General features: G+C 36.8%; 1 protein-coding gene across 2 annotated transcripts in view; it reads left to right on the forward strand.

Moving 5' to 3' along the window:
• prex1 (phosphatidylinositol-3,4,5-trisphosphate-dependent Rac exchange factor 1) overlaps positions 1–17,500 on the forward strand; it is a 252,337-nt gene that overhangs the window by 83,522 nt on the left and 151,315 nt on the right. For both annotated transcript variants that reach the window (XM_062057106.1, XM_062057114.1), the window contains exons 5-6: positions 7,327–7,428; positions 10,656–10,817. In XM_062057106.1, the coding sequence (XP_061913090.1) occupies positions 7,327–7,428; positions 10,656–10,817 (264 nt within the window). The remainder of the gene's footprint in view (positions 1–7,326; positions 7,429–10,655; positions 10,818–17,500) is intronic.

The following is a 17,500-nucleotide window of genomic DNA, read 5'->3' on the forward strand; positions in this document are numbered from 1 at the left end:
TGTGCGGCTTTAGCGATCGCAGAGGCAAAAACTCGGACATGGGAGGAGTTCGAGGAAGCCATGGAAAACGACTTTCGGACGGCTTCGAAGAGATTCTGGACCACCATCCGCCGCCTCAGGAAGGGGAAGCAGTGCACTGTCAACACCGTGTATGGTGAGGATGGTGTTCTGCTGACCTTGACTGCGGATGTTGTGGATCGGTGGAGGGAATACTTCGAAGACCTCCTCAATCCCGCCAACACGACTTCCTATGAGGAAGCAGTGCCTGGGTAATCTGTGGTGGGCTCTCCTATTTCTGGGGCTGAGGTTGCTGAGGTAGTTAAAAAGCTCCTCGGTGGCAAGGCCCCGGGGGTAAATGAGAGCCGCCCGGAGTTCCTTAAGGCTCTGGATGCTGTGGGCTGTCTTGGTTGACAAGACTCTGCAGCATCGCGTGGACATCGGGGACGGTACCTCTGGAGGGGTGGTGGTTCCTCTCTTTAAAAAGGGGAACCGGAGGGTGTATTCTAACTATCGTGGGATCACACTCCTCAGCCTTCCCGGTAAGGTCTATTCAGGTGTACTGGAGAGGAGGCTACGCCGGATAGTCGAACCTCGAATTCAGGAGGAACAGTGTGGTTTTTGTCCAGGTCGTGGAACTGTGGACCAGCTCTATACTCTCGGCAGGGTCCTTGAGGGTGCATGGGAGTTTGCCCAACCAGTCTACATGTGCTTTGTGGACTTGGAGAAGGCATTCGACCGTGTCCCTCGGGAGGTCCTGTGGGGAGTGCTCAGAGAGTATGGGGTATCGGACTGTCTGATTGTGGCGGTCCGCTCCCCGTATGATCAGTGTCAGAGCTTGGTCCGCATTGCCAGCAGTAAGTCGGACACATTTCCAGTGAGGGTTGGACTCTGCCAAGGCTGCCCTTTGTCACCAATTCTGTTCATAACTTTTATGGACAGAATTTCTAGGCGCAGTCAAGGCGTTGAGGGGATCCGGTTTGGTGGCTGCAGATTTAGGTCTCTGCTTTTTGCAGATGATGTGGTCCTGATGGCTTCATCTGGCCAGGATCTTCAGCTCTCACTGGATCGGTTTGCAGCTGAGTGTGAAGCGACTGGGATGAGAAACAGCACCTCCAAGTCCGAGTCCATGGTTCCCGCCCGGAAAAGGGTGGAGATCTTGCCCCAAGTGGAGGAGTTCAAGTACCTCGGAGTCTTGTTCACGAGTGAGGGAAGAGTGGATTGTGAGATCGACAGGCGGATCGGTGCGGCGTCTTCAGTAATGCAGACGCTGTATCGATCCGTTGTGGTGAAGAAGGAGCTGAGCCGGAAGGCAGAGCTCTCAATTTACCGGTCGATCTACGTTCCCATCCTCACCTATGGTCATGAGCTTTGGGTTATGACCGAAAGGACAAGATTACGGGTACAAGCGGCCGAAATGAGTTTCCTCAGCCGGGTGGCGGGGCTCTCACTGAGAGATAGGGTGAGAAGCTCTGCCATCCGGGGGGAGCTCAAAGTAAAGCCGCTGCTCCTCCACATCGACAGGAGCCAGATGAGGTGGTTTGGGCATCTGGTCAGGATGCCACCCGAACGCCTCCCTAGGGAGGTGTTTAGGCCACGGGGAAGACCCAGGACACGTTGGGAAGACTATGTCTCCCGGCTGGCCTGGGAACGCCTCGGGATCCCCCGGGAAGAGCTGGACAAAGTGGCTGGGGAGAGGGAAGTCTGGGCTTCCCTGCTTAGGCTGCTGCCCCCGCAACCCGACCTCGGATAAGCGGAAGAAGATGGATAGATGGATGGATATATGTGTATGTGTATGTATATATATATATATATATAGGTGTGTGTGTATGTATATATAAATGTATATGTATGTATGTGTGTGTATATATATATATATATATATATATATATATATATATATATATATATATATATATATATATATATATATATATATATATATATACATATAATCACCCTTGATCACCCCCTGGGAGGTGAGGGGAGCAGTGGGCAGCAGCGGTGGCCGCGCCCGGGAATCATTTTTGGTGATTTAACCCCCAATTCCAACCCTTGATGCTGAGTCCCATTTTTATAGTCTTTGGTATGACTCGGCCTTTAACTTAAAATATATATATTTATATATATATATATAAATATATATTTATATATATATATATATATATATATATATATATATATATATATATATATATATATATATATATATATATATATATATATATATATATATATATATATATATATATATATATATATATATATATATATATCACAGTCGTGGTCTATATATATATATATATATATATATATATATATATATATATATATATATATCACAGTCGTGGTCAAAAGTTTACATACACTTGTAAAGAACATGATGTCATGGCTGTCTTGAGTTTACAATAATTTCTACAACTTTTATTTTTTGTGATAGAGTGATTGGAGCACATACTTGTTGGTCACAAAAAACGTTCATGAAGTTTGGTTCTTTTATGAATTTATTATGGGTCTACTGAAAATGTGAGCAAATCTGCTGGGTCAAAAGTATACATACAGCAATGTTAATATTTGCTTACATGTCCCTTTGCAAGTTTCACTGCAATAAGGCGCTTTTGGTAGCCATCCACAAGCTTCTGCTTGAATTTTTGACCACTCCTCTTGACAAAATTGGTGCAGTTCAACTAAAAGGGTTGGTTTTCTGACATGGACTTGTTTCTTCAGCATTGTCCACACGTTTAAGTCAGGACTTTGGGAAGGCCATTCTAAAACCTTAATTCTAGCCTAATTTAGCCATTCCTTTACCACTTTTGATGTGTGTTTGGGGTCATTGTCCTGTTGGAACACACAACTGCGCCCAAGACCCAACCTCCGGGCTGATGATTTTAGGTTGTCCTGAAGAATTTGGAGGTAATCCTCCTTTTTCATTGTCCCATTTACTCTCTGTCAAAATAAATACAAAAATTAATTGGTTAAAAAACATGGTCTTAAATACAAGTCAGTTACAGCCTATGAAGGGTGTATTCACATAATAGTACTGATGTTAACATGCTAGCAAAACATCCTCACATAAATGAACATTGCATTGTGGGAAATCCCCCCCGGCAGTGGAGCTTTATGGCGGCGTAACAAAGCGACCATTCAGGACCGACTCCATCCAGCTTTGCTTCCTCTCCTCCCAGTTTGTAGTGATAACTGCCACCTTGCATAACAGACATCAAGATGACACTTGAAGTCAACATACTTGTGCACACTATCGAAATGTCATATCATCAATTAGACCGCTCTCGCCGCCAGTTATTGATGATACCCGCCACAATGTGTGCTAGAAGTAAATGGGACAACTTAAAACAATCCATTAAGTTAGCGTGCCAGCTTCTGCTCGCTTCCACACTAGTACATGCATGCGCAATTCAAACATGTCATCAATGTGATTTCTCCCCTGCTGGTTGTTAGAGATAAGTGCCACTTTCCAAATTAGAAAAAAACTCAAAATAATCCACATAGTCAATGCCAACGGTAACTCACTCATTGACAAACACATCCAGGCACAATCTAAATGTGTCATCAAATCAATTATAGCTTTTCCTGCCGGTTGTTAATGATTACTGCCTCCTTGCAGCATAAAAAAATAAATACAACAACTTAAAATAGTCTACATAGTTGGCGTTCTGGCTACGCTCGCTTGCACAGTAGTACATGCGCGCGCAATTTAAACATGTCATCAATGTGATTTCTCCCCCGCTAGTTATTAGAGATAAGTGCCACTTTTCAAAATATAAATAACTCAAAATAAGTCAATGCCAACGGTAACTCACTCATTGACAAGAACAGCCAGGCACAATTTAAATGTGTCATAAAATCAATTATTGCTTTTCCTGCCGGTTATTAATGATTACTGTCACCTTGCAGCATAAAAAAATAAATGTGCCAACTCAAAATAGTCTACATCACATATGTCAGAGTCAAGGCCCGCGGGCCATATCCGGCCCGCGAGAAGGTTTTTTACGGCCCTTGGGATGATCTTGATTTATTATTAGAACCGGCCCGCAGACCGCAGATCTTTTTTTTTTTTTTTTTTTTTTTTTTTTTTTTTTTTTAGACCGCAGATCTTTTACACGCACCAAGCGGATGCCGGTCCAAGGTTCCGAAAGGGGGCGAGCGGCCCGCCGGGACGCGCCTGCCGGCCGAAGGGCTGCAGCCCGGCCGTCAGTCGCGGAGCCCGCCGTGCCACGCGCGCCAAGGGGGCGGGCCGAAACCCGGCCCCGAGGCCCTGAGACTTCTGCTTTGTTTCCCCAAACCGCGCGTCACCGCCGGGCCCGCACCACCGTCGGGCTGCAGCCCGAGCGTCGGTGGCGGAACCCGTCATGTGCCGCGCGCGCCAAGCGGAGCGGGGGGGTCAAGCGGGCCGAAACCCGCAGGCCACCCCCTCACCACGAGGCCCTGAGACTTCTGCGTTTGACCCCTACGCGCGGCCCGTCGGGACTTGCCGCCGTCAAGCCACGAGGGCCAGCCGTCGGGTCGCGGAGCCCGCGTGCCACGCGCGCCAAGGGGCGGGCCGAAACCAGCGGGGGGTTTCGGGCACCCAACTCGCCTCCCTCCCACGGAGGGAGGAGGGGGGTTTAATGTGAACATTACTGTGCAATCACATATTTAGAGTTTTTACTCAATTCAAGTTTAAAAGTTAAAGTTTAATATTTGTTTTCACTGCATGTTACTTCTCCTTAAACAAAGTGTTGTTTTTGATTTATAGATTTTTGCACTTTATTTTATTGTATTTCAATTTAATTATATTTTAAAAATATTTCAGTTGAGTGGATGATAGAAAATTGCTATTATTGTTTTTTTCTTTGAAGTAAATTTAGCCCACTTTTGCTAAAATAGAAAATATAGGCTACTGATGGTGCCTTGAATACCGGTTTCTTTCATTTAATGTTCATGTTATGGGGATTTTTATATAAAGGAAATTTGTCTTTTGTGTCTGTTGAAAATTAAAGATTACTGACAGAGCCATAAGAAAATATTGCTTTATTTATCTGATCATATTGGAATATATTTGTTAGGTTTTCAGTAGGTTCAATTAGGTTCACTAGACTATATGCGTCATTTAAAATTTTTTCAATGAACATTCGAACAGTCCGGCCCTCGGCTTGTAGCTAAATTTTTTATTTGGCCCTCCGTCCATTTGACTTTGACACCCCTGGTCTACATAGTCAGCGTTCTGGCTGCGATCGCTTGCACACTAGTACATGCGCGCACAATTTAAACATGTCATCAATGTGATTTCCCCCCCCGCTAGTTGTTAGAGATAAGTGCCACTTTTCAAAATAGAAATAACCCAAAATAAGTCAATGCCAACAGTAATTCACTCATTGACAATCACAGCCAGGCACAATTTAAATGTGTCATAAAATCCATGGTTGCTTTTCCTGCCAGTTATTAATGATTACTGCCACATTGAAGCATTAAAAAATAAATGCAACAACTCAAATCAGTCTACATAGTCAGCGTTCTGGCTACACTCGCTTGCACACTAGTACATGCGCACGCAATTTAAACATGTCATCAATATGATTTCTCCCCCGCTAGTTGTTAGAGATAAGTGCCACTTTTCAAAATATAAATAACTCAAAATAAGTCAATGCCAACGGTAACTCACTCATTGACAAGCACATCCAGGCACAATTTAAATGTGTCATAAACTCTATATGATTGCTTTTCCTGCCAGTTCTTAATGATTACCGCCACCTTGCAGCATAAAAATATAAGTGGGACAACTCAAAAAAGTCTACATAGTCAGCGTTCTGGCTGCGCTCGCTTGCACACTAGTACATGCGCGCGCAATTTAAACATGTCATCAATATGATTTCCCCCCCGCTAGTTGTTAGAGATAAGTGCCACTTTTCAAATTAGAAATAACTCAAAATAATCCACAAAGTCAATGCCAAAACTCACTCATGAACAAACACATCCAAGCAGAATTTAAATGTGTCATAAACTCAATAAGATTGTTTTCCCTGCCAGTTATTAATGATTACCGCTACCTTGGAGCACAAAAATAAATGGAGCAACTCACAATAATGATCATTTCAGGGTGAATGGCTTGGTGGTTGTATCATGACTGTTACAGTTGTTGTAAAAAAACAAAAAACTGTAATGGTTAAAAGTGCAAAGCAATTATGTAACAAAATAAGAATTTTTTTTGATGAGAACATATTTGCCCTGCAACGACAAAACTGTCTGGAAAAGTAACAATTTGTATAAACCCCCCTGTCTAACTATTCCAAAAATGTGCAGCAAATGTGTTTTTTCTCCCAGACACAAGTGTTACAGTCACATTGTTCCACTTGAAGTGAAAACAACGGTCAGTTTAAGGCCATCGCTGGAGAAAAAAGGTTTGTTTACGTAGCGGCGCTGCGTTCAAGGATGCTGGGGGAAAAGAAACCCCACACTGCTAACAGCTACTACAACATGGCTGACAACTGATAAACAACTTAGGCTCTCTTTCTGCCAGCCACCAACTTTTATTTTAGCTGAGTAAATCAACTTTGATTCTGGCTGCCGTTGCATTCAACTTTTTCTTAAGTATGCACTCCCTACAGCAGACTTTTGGAGTCAGAACTTCACAATCTTGCCTCAACTTCAAACTGGAGTGGCCCTACATTGTGCTGTCTGCTCACTTCCCAGTGTTCGGTAAAATGTCCCATGCCTGTATGCGCTCCCTACCACAGACTTGGTCGCAACACATTGACCCAAGTTGATATTAAATAGCATCTCATTGCATTTTTCCTTAAGTCTGAAATCCCCAGTGTTCAGTAATGCTGGTTTGTGTCTGTATACGCTCCCTACAACTGACTTCTCTCAATAAAGTCAGAATACATTATTTCGGCAACAGATTGCACTTTTCCTTAGATGTAAAATGTTGGACTTCCAAGTCTTGTGGGATGAAGAATACAACTCCACCTGACTGTATGCACTCCCTAGAACGGACTTTAGCACATGTGGAAACCATCGTCAGCCCATGACTGAAATAAATATCAAAGTGAAAAATGACATGTCCAACGACTACAATACAATGTGGTTCAGTAGTGTGTATGGACTCCACCTGCCTGTATGCACTCCCTAGAAGTCTCAGTCCACAGTCATAGTGTTCTGTTCACTGCTGGAGTATTTTACAACTGTAATGGTTGTATACTGTGCTGCAAAGGGGGCATAATGTGCCATGAAATTGCCATTCTCGGCTAAATGTTGTCATACATTTCAAAGCGTGAAGACGTCCCATCACTGCGTTTCTACGCTTCATCCCCTGTCACCTTCTGTCTTCAGCACTGCATGCTGCTGGGAGGCAAGAAGAGCACGGATGTCCCGCTAGAGGGTTACCTCCTCTCTCCCATCCAGAGGATCTGCAAGTATCCTCTGCTGCTGAAGGTGAAAATGCTAATTCTTACTTTTGGAACATTCTTGAAGGCACCGTTGACGTTTTAGAGCAGCACGTTATGCTCACCGGATTTTACTTTTAATGGTGTAGACCAGGAGTTCAATAATGTGTCTGTGTGAAAGGTCATAGCACTTAGTGCCATAGCACATTGTTTGTTTAAATGTATTATTATTATTTTTTTTTAATGGTGTGCAACTTCTTGCCCGCAAGGAACAATATTTTAAGCTGAAGTCAAACTGCTGCCCTGCTATGAAAACAAATATTGTTTATGATTGTGCTTGGGTCATCTGTGGTTATGGCTTAATAAAAAAAAAAAAGATGACTTTACATTGCAACCCATGATTTTAATTAATTATTTTCCTCCCAAAACTAATTATTTAATGTAATGTTAATGTTTTTTCTAAAACATAAATAATTAAATATGTTATATTCTCAAATTATACAACCATTTTAATTATGCAGTAATAAAAAGAATACTACAAATATATTTAAGTTGTATTATAATAAAATAAAAACAAATAATTACATTTTTAATCATATAAAAATATCTTTTTAATTTTAATTTTCTAAACTTTTTTTTTAGGCTGAAATTGAAATGAATTATTAATTTTTATTTAAGAACATTGATAATTAAATGTTATACAATTATTTTTGTCATTTTGTTTTATGTCATTTAGAAATTAATAATTACATATGTAGTATTAATAATAATAATAATAATACATCTTTTTTTATTTTAATAAAATAAAGATTACCTATTTACATGTATATACAAATATGTTATGTATACAGTAATAATGTAATATAAAATGTGAAATTACTTTTATTTTCATTGTCAAATACATTTGTAGGCTTAGTGGAAACCCTCCAGGATACTTTATTGGCCATGTTTTAGAATATTTTTTTATGAATTAAAAGATATATTACTGGTCATGTTTTTGAATATCTTTTTATGAATAAAAAAAAATAATTTTTTTTAATCAATAATAATATATTCTAAAACATGACTAGTAAATTATCCTAGAGCGATTCCACTCTGCCTAAAAATGTATTTGAAAATTAAAATTAAGGTAATGTCTGTTATTTTTATTTCAATTTAAAAACATTAATAACTCAATATGTTGTATTATCACATTATTCTAATTGTTTAGTTTTTTGTGATTTAAAAAATGAATAAATATGTAATGATAATAAATAATAATTGTATTTTTTATTTTATACAAATAAATAGTTACATTTATACATAAATATATCATGTATACAGTAATAATGTAATATAAAATGTGAAATTACTTTTATTTTCATTGTCAAATACATTTGTAGACTGAGTGCAATCCCTCCAGGATTATTTATGAGTCATGTTTTAAAATATGTTTGTAATAATAGTAAGTAATTTGTCATCTTTTAGAAAATGTTATGGGAAAAATAAGGTAATTTCCATTATTTTTTCCAATTTAATTGAAAAACATTAATAATCAAATATGTTATATTATCACATTATTGTCTTTGTTTTGTTTTTTTGTGATTTAAAAAAAATGAATAGTTAAATATGTAATAATAATAATAAATTGTGTTTGTATTTTAAACAAAATAATACACATTTACATTTACATATAAATATTTCATATATATAGTAATAATCTGATATATAATATGACATTATTTTTGTTTAAATTGTCCCCCAAAACATTTTGGGCTGAGTGGAATCATGTTTTAGAATATCGTTGTATGAAATAAAATTATTTTAAAACAGTTAAAATAGTAATGGTCACGTTTTAGATATTTAAAAAAAATAAAACTTTGATCATTAAATATATGTTACATTATCAAATTATTCTCATTGTTCTATTTTTTGCGGTAAAAAAAAAAAAGTTATATATGTTCTAATAATAATAACAATAATAATACATGATTTTTTTAGTTTAAATAAAATATTAATTCAATATATACAATTATATATGAAAATGTCATATATATAGTAATAATTTATTATTACCTTTATTTAAATTGTCCAAAAACATTTTTGGATGAGTGGAATCCCTCCAGGAGAATTTATTGGTCATGTTTTAGAATATTGTTTCATCAATTAAAATATATTTTAAAACAGTTAAAATAGTCATGGCCACATTTTAGATATATTCTTTAATGAAAACATTAATATTTGAATATGTTATATTATCAAATTATTGTCATTGTTCTATTTTTTGGGATTTAAAATAATATGTTCTAATAATAATAATAATAATAATGATAATAATACATGCTTTTGTTTAAATAAAATAATAATAAATAAATACATTTATACATAAATATGTCATATATACAGTAGTAATTTAATATAAGTTTTATTTAAATTGTCCAAAAATATGTTTTTTAATAATAATAATAATGATGATACATGTGTAGTTTAAATAAAATAATAATTAAATATATACATTTCTGTACAAATATGTCATATATACAGTAATAATTTAATATTAGCTTTATTTAAATTGTCAAAATATGTTCTAATAATAATAATAATAATACATGTTTAGTTTAAATAAAATAATAATAAAATATATAAATTTCTATTCAAATGTGTCATATATACAGTAATAATTTAATATTAGCTTTATTTAAATTGTCCAAAAATGTTTGTGCTGAGTGGAATCCCTCCAGTATAATTTATTGGTCATGTTTTAAAATATATTTTTATGAAAAGCAATTTCATTTAATTAAAAAAATATATATATATAAATAAACATTTAAAAAATACACTATTAAATCAAATAATTGTGTATAACATTATGATAAATCTGCGATGAGGTGGCGACTTGTCCAGGGTGTACCCCGCCTTCCGCCAGATTGTAGCTGAGATAGGTTCCAGCGACCCCGAAGGGAATAAGCGATAGAAAATGGATGGATGGATGGATGTTTTAAAATATATTTTTATGAAAAGCAATTTAATTTAATTAAAAATATATATATATTTATAAATAAACATTTAAAAAATACACTATTAAATCAAATAATTGTGTATAACATTATGATAAATCTGCGATGAGGTGGCGACTTGTCCAGGGTGTACCCCGCCTTCCGCCCGATTGTAGCTGAGATAGGTTCCAGCGCCCCCCGCGACCCCGAAGGAATTAAGCGGTAGAAAATGGATGGATGGAGGGGATTATGATAAATGTAATAAAATTAATAGAATATTAATATAATTTTTCTTCTTCAGGAGCTGCTGAAGCGCACCCCTAAGAAGCACGCCGACTACCCGGCTGTGGAGGAGGCTCTGCAGACCATGAAGGCGGTCTGCTCCAACATCAACGAGACCAAGCGTCAGATGGAGAAACTGGAGGCCCTGGAGCAGCTGCAGTCTCACATCGAGGGCTGGGAGGTGAGAGCGGGCGTCATGACACTTTGGTCACTGACATTTACTTGGTCGCCTTCCGCTGTGATAGACATTCCAATATGTTTTTGTCATTATATTATTTGTTTAATTGTATTCTTTTTTCAATTAAAAAGTATACATTTAAACTAGCATCAAATATTTATAGTGTCATATTTCTTACCTTACTTACTTACTTCAACATACCACGTCATGAGCTTTGCTTTATGACTTATTTTTTTAAAATTTTCGTGTATTTTCTAATTGTTTAATTTTATTTAATAAACTTTATTTTTTTATTTTTTTATGAATATGTTTTTACTTTGTATTATATTATTTTTTTAATTGTATTGTTTTTTTTAATTAAAAAAAAAGTATAATTAAACAAGTATCAATTAGTAATAGTTACATATTCCTTACACATACAAAGAGACCGAGATAGAAGTGTATTAGAAAGTCTCCAGTAATAAACGTGTCCGCATCATTCAACTTACTGCGTCATGAGCTTGAATTCATGATCTATTATTTTAAAAAATGTTATGTTTTCTAAGTGTTTGATTTACATTTCTTTCTTGTATTTATTTTTTTATGAATGTTTATTATTATAGTTGTTTTTTTTTTAAGTATTAATTTTTTTCTTCTTTTTTTGCATCTTTCATTTTTTAAACTAAATTAAACGTGTATCAAATATTTATAGTGCCATATTACTTACACATACAAAGTCTCCAAGGCAGAAGCGTATTAGAAAGTCTCCAGTAACAAACCTGTCCGCTTCATTCAACTTACCACATCATGAGCTTAAGTTCATGATTTATTTTTTATTTTTCCGTATATCTTGTAATCGTTTAATTTAATTTTAATTGTATTTTTTTGTAATTTACTTTTTATTTTTTATGATTTTGTTTTTACGTTGTATTATTATATATATTTTTTAATTGTATTCTTTTTTTAATTAAAAAAGATATAATTAAGCAAGTATCAAATAGCTATAGTTGCATATTACTTACACATACAAAAAGACCAAGGCAGAAGTGTATTTGAAAGTCACCAGTAACAAACGTGTCCGCATCATTCAACTTACTGCGTCATGAGCTTAAATTCATGATTTATTATTTTAACATTTTATATATTTTCTTAGTGTTTGAATTGAATTTTTTTCTTTTATTTATTTTTTATGAATATTTATTGTTATAAAATGTTTTAATTGTATTCATTTTTTTCATCTTTTTTTTTCATCTTTTAATTTTTAAACTAAATTAAACAAGTATCAAATAATTATAATTGCATATTACTTACACATACAAAGTTTCCAGGGCAGAAGCGTAGTACAAGGTCTCCAGTAACAAACGTGTCCGCATCATTCAACATACTGAGCTTAACTTCACGAATCATCCACAAAAAAAAAAACTAATTATCACTCCACTTCAACTTAAAGACATCATACGTCCATTTCAGACAGTTAATAATAAATAGGTTAGTGTTTTTCATTGTTCTCTGTTTGACTCATTTCCCCTCATTAAACCTTTTTCTAACATTCCACACTACTAAATAAAAAAAAGTATGAATGATTCCTGCTGATATCGTATCGGATCAATACTCAAGACTCCAATATCGGAAGAGGTAAAAATTGTATCATGACAATCCTAATTGCTATCCCAATTTTTATTTAATATGAGATTGATACATTTTTAATGCACCAATGGATGTCTCTAAAACATTGGTATTTATAGCTGTGGCTGTAGGCAACCTCTTGACTATGTTTTTATAGTGACTCCACATGATGGCAGTAGCTACATTTGAAGCATTGAGCCAAGGTGTGTACTTTGTTTAAAATGCTAGCCTGCTAGCGTTAGCATGCATGAGGTACCAAAACTGAAGTGGACACCTATACATTTAGATGAAAGAGCTGTATTACTTGTCAAGTGACAAAATATTCGACAGAGTCGTAGACCTGCTGAATTAGCTAAAAAAAATCTAGCATGCTAACGTTAGCATACTCAAATGTTAACTGTCCGCGTCAAGTACCAAAATATATGACTCTGAGGTTTGTTTGAAATGCTAGCACCACCGGCTCTTCATAACTAAAGGGTGGAGTGGGCCCATCGGGGGGCCACAGACCGATTGAAGGCTCCGGTGCATTTTTCACGCCTCCCTCGCCCACCACAACGGAGGCCTTGTCTTCAGAGGGACAATCCACCCACACAGGGTGCCAAGGGGATGCCAAGCGGCACTCTGCCCAAGCAGAGGGAGGGTGTTTGGGGGGCAGAGAGCGTAAAGGATGGACCCAGAGAGTGGGCCCCACTCGGACATCTCGTCGCTAGAAAACAAAGCCTCTCTTTTTCCACAAAGATGTCAACGTTTGACCATCGGCCGTAGTTCAACATCACATCCGCAGCAAAACATTTGATTTATCATCAACTCTCAAGGAAAACTGCAGTTTTTTAATCATCCACAATCCTCGTGTGAGACCAGAACGCACATATTTGCCTTTTCTGTGTGTTCTAAATGGGGAAAAACTGCTACTAAGAGGCAGCTAACAATGCAGGTAATTGGAATAGGATCGATTCCGCCTATAAAAGCCCTTTTAAAAAACATTGAAGATTACCAACACTCTCTCACATATTTATCATTTCTGCAGTTATTGTAACACCACTCGCTACGTGTGATTGGTCCCTTCAGCCCAGGGGGGTCCAAACTTTTTCCACTGAGGGCCACACACTGGAAAATGAAAGCATTGATATTTTTCATTTTCAAAACCATTAAGGCTCCCCTAAATTTTAATGACTGCTAAAGGTCCCGGGGACCTAAAGGGGTCTAGTTCAACTTCACATCTATTCGTTGCTATAAAGTTTTAAAAAATATATATTTTATGTCCCTTTTTTCAAATACAATTTTGGTGACTGTTAAGGTCTCGGGGACCCAAAAGTCCCAATATTGAAGTGTTAAAAAACGTAAGTCATATATAGTTTTTTTTTGTTTTTACTCTCAACACTTAAAGGCCTACTGAAAGCCACTACTACTGACCACGCAGTCTGATAGTTTATACATCAATGATGAAATCTTAACATTGCAACACATGCCAATATGGCCGGGTTAACTTATAAAGTGCAATTTTAAATTTCCCGCTAAACTTCCGGTTCGAAACGCCTCTGAGGATGACGTATGCGCGTGACGTCAATCATTGAAACGGAAGTATTCGGACACCATTGAAGTCAACACGAAATAGCTCTGTTTTCATGTCATTATTCCACAGTATTCTGGACATCTGTGTTGGTGAATCTGTTGCAATTTGTTCATTGCATTATGGAGAAAGAAGCTGAGCAAGCAAAGAAGAAAGTTGTCGGTACGAAGCGTCTATTTTGCGAGGGAAGTCAGCAGCAACACGTACACAGCCGGCGCTTCTTTGTTTACATTCCCGAAAGATGCAGTCAAGATGGAAGAACTCGGATAACAGAGACTCTAACCAGGAGGACTTTTGACTTCGACGCACAGACGCCTGTAGAGAACTGGGACAACACAGACTCTTACCAGGATTACTTTGATTTGGATGACAAAGACGCAGACGTGCTACCGTGAGTATGCAACTTTGGCTTCCAAACATTTGATCGCTTGACCGTACGTGCGCGTCACGTGCGTAACTTTGTTTAAATATATAAGCTTTATGAACCTTGGGTTAGGTGAACGGTCTTTTGGGCTGAGTGATTGTGTGTGTTGATCAGGTGTTTGAATTGTATTGGCGTGTTCTATGGAGCTAGGAGCTAGCAGAGGAGCTAGGAGCTAGCATAACAAACACGTAGGTGTTTTTATGCAGGATTAATTTGTGGCATATTAAATATAAGCCTGGTTGTGTTGTGGCTAATAGAGTATATATATGTCTTGTGTTTATTTACTGTTTTAGTCATTCCCAGCTGAATATCAGGTACCGTGAGTATGCAGCTTTGGCTTCCAAACATTTGATCGTTTGACCGTATGTGCGCGTCACGTACGTAACTTTTTTAAAATATATAAGCTTTATGAACCTTGGGTTAGGTGAACGGTCTTTTGGGCTGAGTGATTGTGTGTGTTGATCAGGTGTTTGAATTGTATTGGCGTGTTCTATGGAGCTAGGAGCTAGCAGAGGAGCTAGGAGCTAGCATAACAAACACGTAGGTGTTTTTATGCAGGATTAATTTGTGGCATATTAAATATAAGCCTGGTTGTGTTGTGGCTAATAGAGTATATATATGTCTTGTGTTTATTTACTGTTGTAGTCATTCGCAGCTGAATATCAGGTCACCCCCGGCTCTCACAGCATCTTCCCTATCTGAATAGCTTCAACTCCCCACTAGTCCTTCACTTGCACTTTACTCATCCACAAATCTTTCATCCTCGCTCAAATTAATGGGGAAATTGTCGCTTTCTCGGTCCGAATCTCTCTCACTTCATGCGGCCATTATTGTAAACAATAGGGAACTTTGCGTATATGTTCAATTGACTACGTTACGCTACTTCCGGTAGGGGCAAGCCTTTTTTTTATCAGATACCAAAAGTTGCGATCTTTATCGTCGTTGTTCTATACTAAATCCTTTCAGCAAAAATATGGCAATATCGCGAAATGATCAAGTATGACACATAGAATAGATCTGCTATCCCCGTTTAAATTAAAAAAAATCATTTCAGTAGGCCTTTAAATATCCATAGATCAACTTCAGATCCATCCGTTTCCATAAAGTTTTTAATTTTTTAAAATGTTTTATACCCTTTTTTTCCCAAGGACAACCTTGGTTTTTATGGCAAAGACACCGTTTTTCAAATGTGAAAATTTGATGTGAATTTTTTTCGAGCCTTAAGTAGGTCAATAATTCATAACAACATTGCTTTTGATTTATTATTACTTTTTTGAACAATAACTGTATAAAAAAAATCACACTAGAGCTCTCTGGGACCTAAAAGGCCCCCCACTCATAAAAGTGTTAAACATAAGTTATACATCAATATATATTATTCTTACTTTCAACACTTAAATCTCTAGATAAACTTAAAAACTATTTGTCGATTATGATTTTTTTTATTTTTACATTTGCTCTTTTATTTCACTTTTTAATGTTTTCTTTTGTCTTTTTTTTTTTTTTTTTTCTGTGCCGCGGGCTTTAAAAAAAAATCTTTACGGGTCGCAAATGGTCCCAGGGCCGCTTTTTGGACACCTGTGATGTCCACTTTAAAAGAAAACTCCCTTTCTCTGTGTTCTAAATGGGGAAAAACTGCTAGTAAGAGGTGGCTAACAATGCAGGTAATTAGAATAGGATCAATTCCCTCTATGAAGCCCTCTTAAAAACATCAAAGATTACCACCACTCTCTCACATATTTGTCATTTCTGCAGTCATTGTAACACCGCTCGCTACGTGTGATTGGTCCCTTCAGCCCAGGGGGGTCCAAACTTTTTCCACTGAGGGCCACACACTAAAAAATGAAAGCATATGAGGGGCCATGTTGGTATTTTTCATTTTCAAGACCATTAGGGTGCACAAAAAAGGATCCCAGATATTAAAGTGTTAAAAATGTATATATATTTGACTTTCAACACTTAAATATCTGTAGATCAACTACAGAGCTATCCCTTTCCTTCATGTTGTTATCTTTTTAAAATGTTATACCCTTTTTCCCCAAAGCTATCTCTGTTTTTTATGGCGAAAACACAGTTTTCAAATGTGAATATTTGATGTGAATTATTTATAGCCCTGAGTATGTAAACCATTCATAACAACATTACTTTTGATTTCTAATAATTTTTTTGAGCAATGATATTTTAAAAAAATCACACTAAAGATTTTGGGGACCCAAAAGGCTCCCACTCATAAAAGTGTTAAACATAAGTCATACATCAATATATATAATTTTTACTTTCAACACTTAAATCTCTAATAAACTTCATATCTATCCGTTTATATAAAGTAATTTTTTTAATTTTTGAAAAAAGTTTTCTGTCTTTGTTACACTGCAATGTATGATTGGTCCCTTTAGCCCAGGGGGGTCCACTGAGGGCCACACACTAAAAAATGAAAGCATGTGAGGGGCCATGTTAGTATTTTTCATTTTCAAAACCATTAGGGCGCACAACATTTTTGGTGAACGTTAAAGGTCCCTGGGACCCAAAAGGGTCCCAGGCATTAAAGTGTTTTTACTTTCAACACCTAAATATTTGTAGATCATCTTCAGAGCTATCCCTTTCCTAACATTTTTTATTTTTTTATTTTATACCCTTTTTTCCCCAAAGGCAAACCTGTTTTTTTATGGCAAAAACACAGTTTTTAAAATGTGAATATTTTATGTGGATTATTTAAAGCCCTGAGTATGTAAATCATTCATAACAACATTGCTTTTGATTTATTATTATTTTGAATAATGGCAGTTTAAAAAAAATCACACTAAAGATCTTGGGGCCCATCCCCCGCTTGAGCGAGGGTGGGGTCCTGGTTATAGGAAAGGGGCGGGGGGGTTTCCGCAGTGTCTCAACATGAAAGACCACAGCGTGGTCCAGGTCGGATGCACGGATGTGTCTGTGTCTGCGAGAGTGGGAGGGGCCGGGGTGGGGCCCTATTGGGTTCCAGATGATTAAGTGAGCCGTTTTATGCTGACTAAAAAGAGCAGTAAACAAAGTTGTGAGTCAAATAAAAAAAGTTTGATTTATTTTATTTTATTTCATCATGATCTT

This window comes from Entelurus aequoreus, linkage group LG01 (genome assembly GCF_033978785.1).
Source record: "Entelurus aequoreus isolate RoL-2023_Sb linkage group LG01, RoL_Eaeq_v1.1, whole genome shotgun sequence".
In the NCBI taxonomy this organism is placed as follows: Eukaryota; Metazoa; Chordata; class Actinopteri; order Syngnathiformes; family Syngnathidae; genus Entelurus; species Entelurus aequoreus.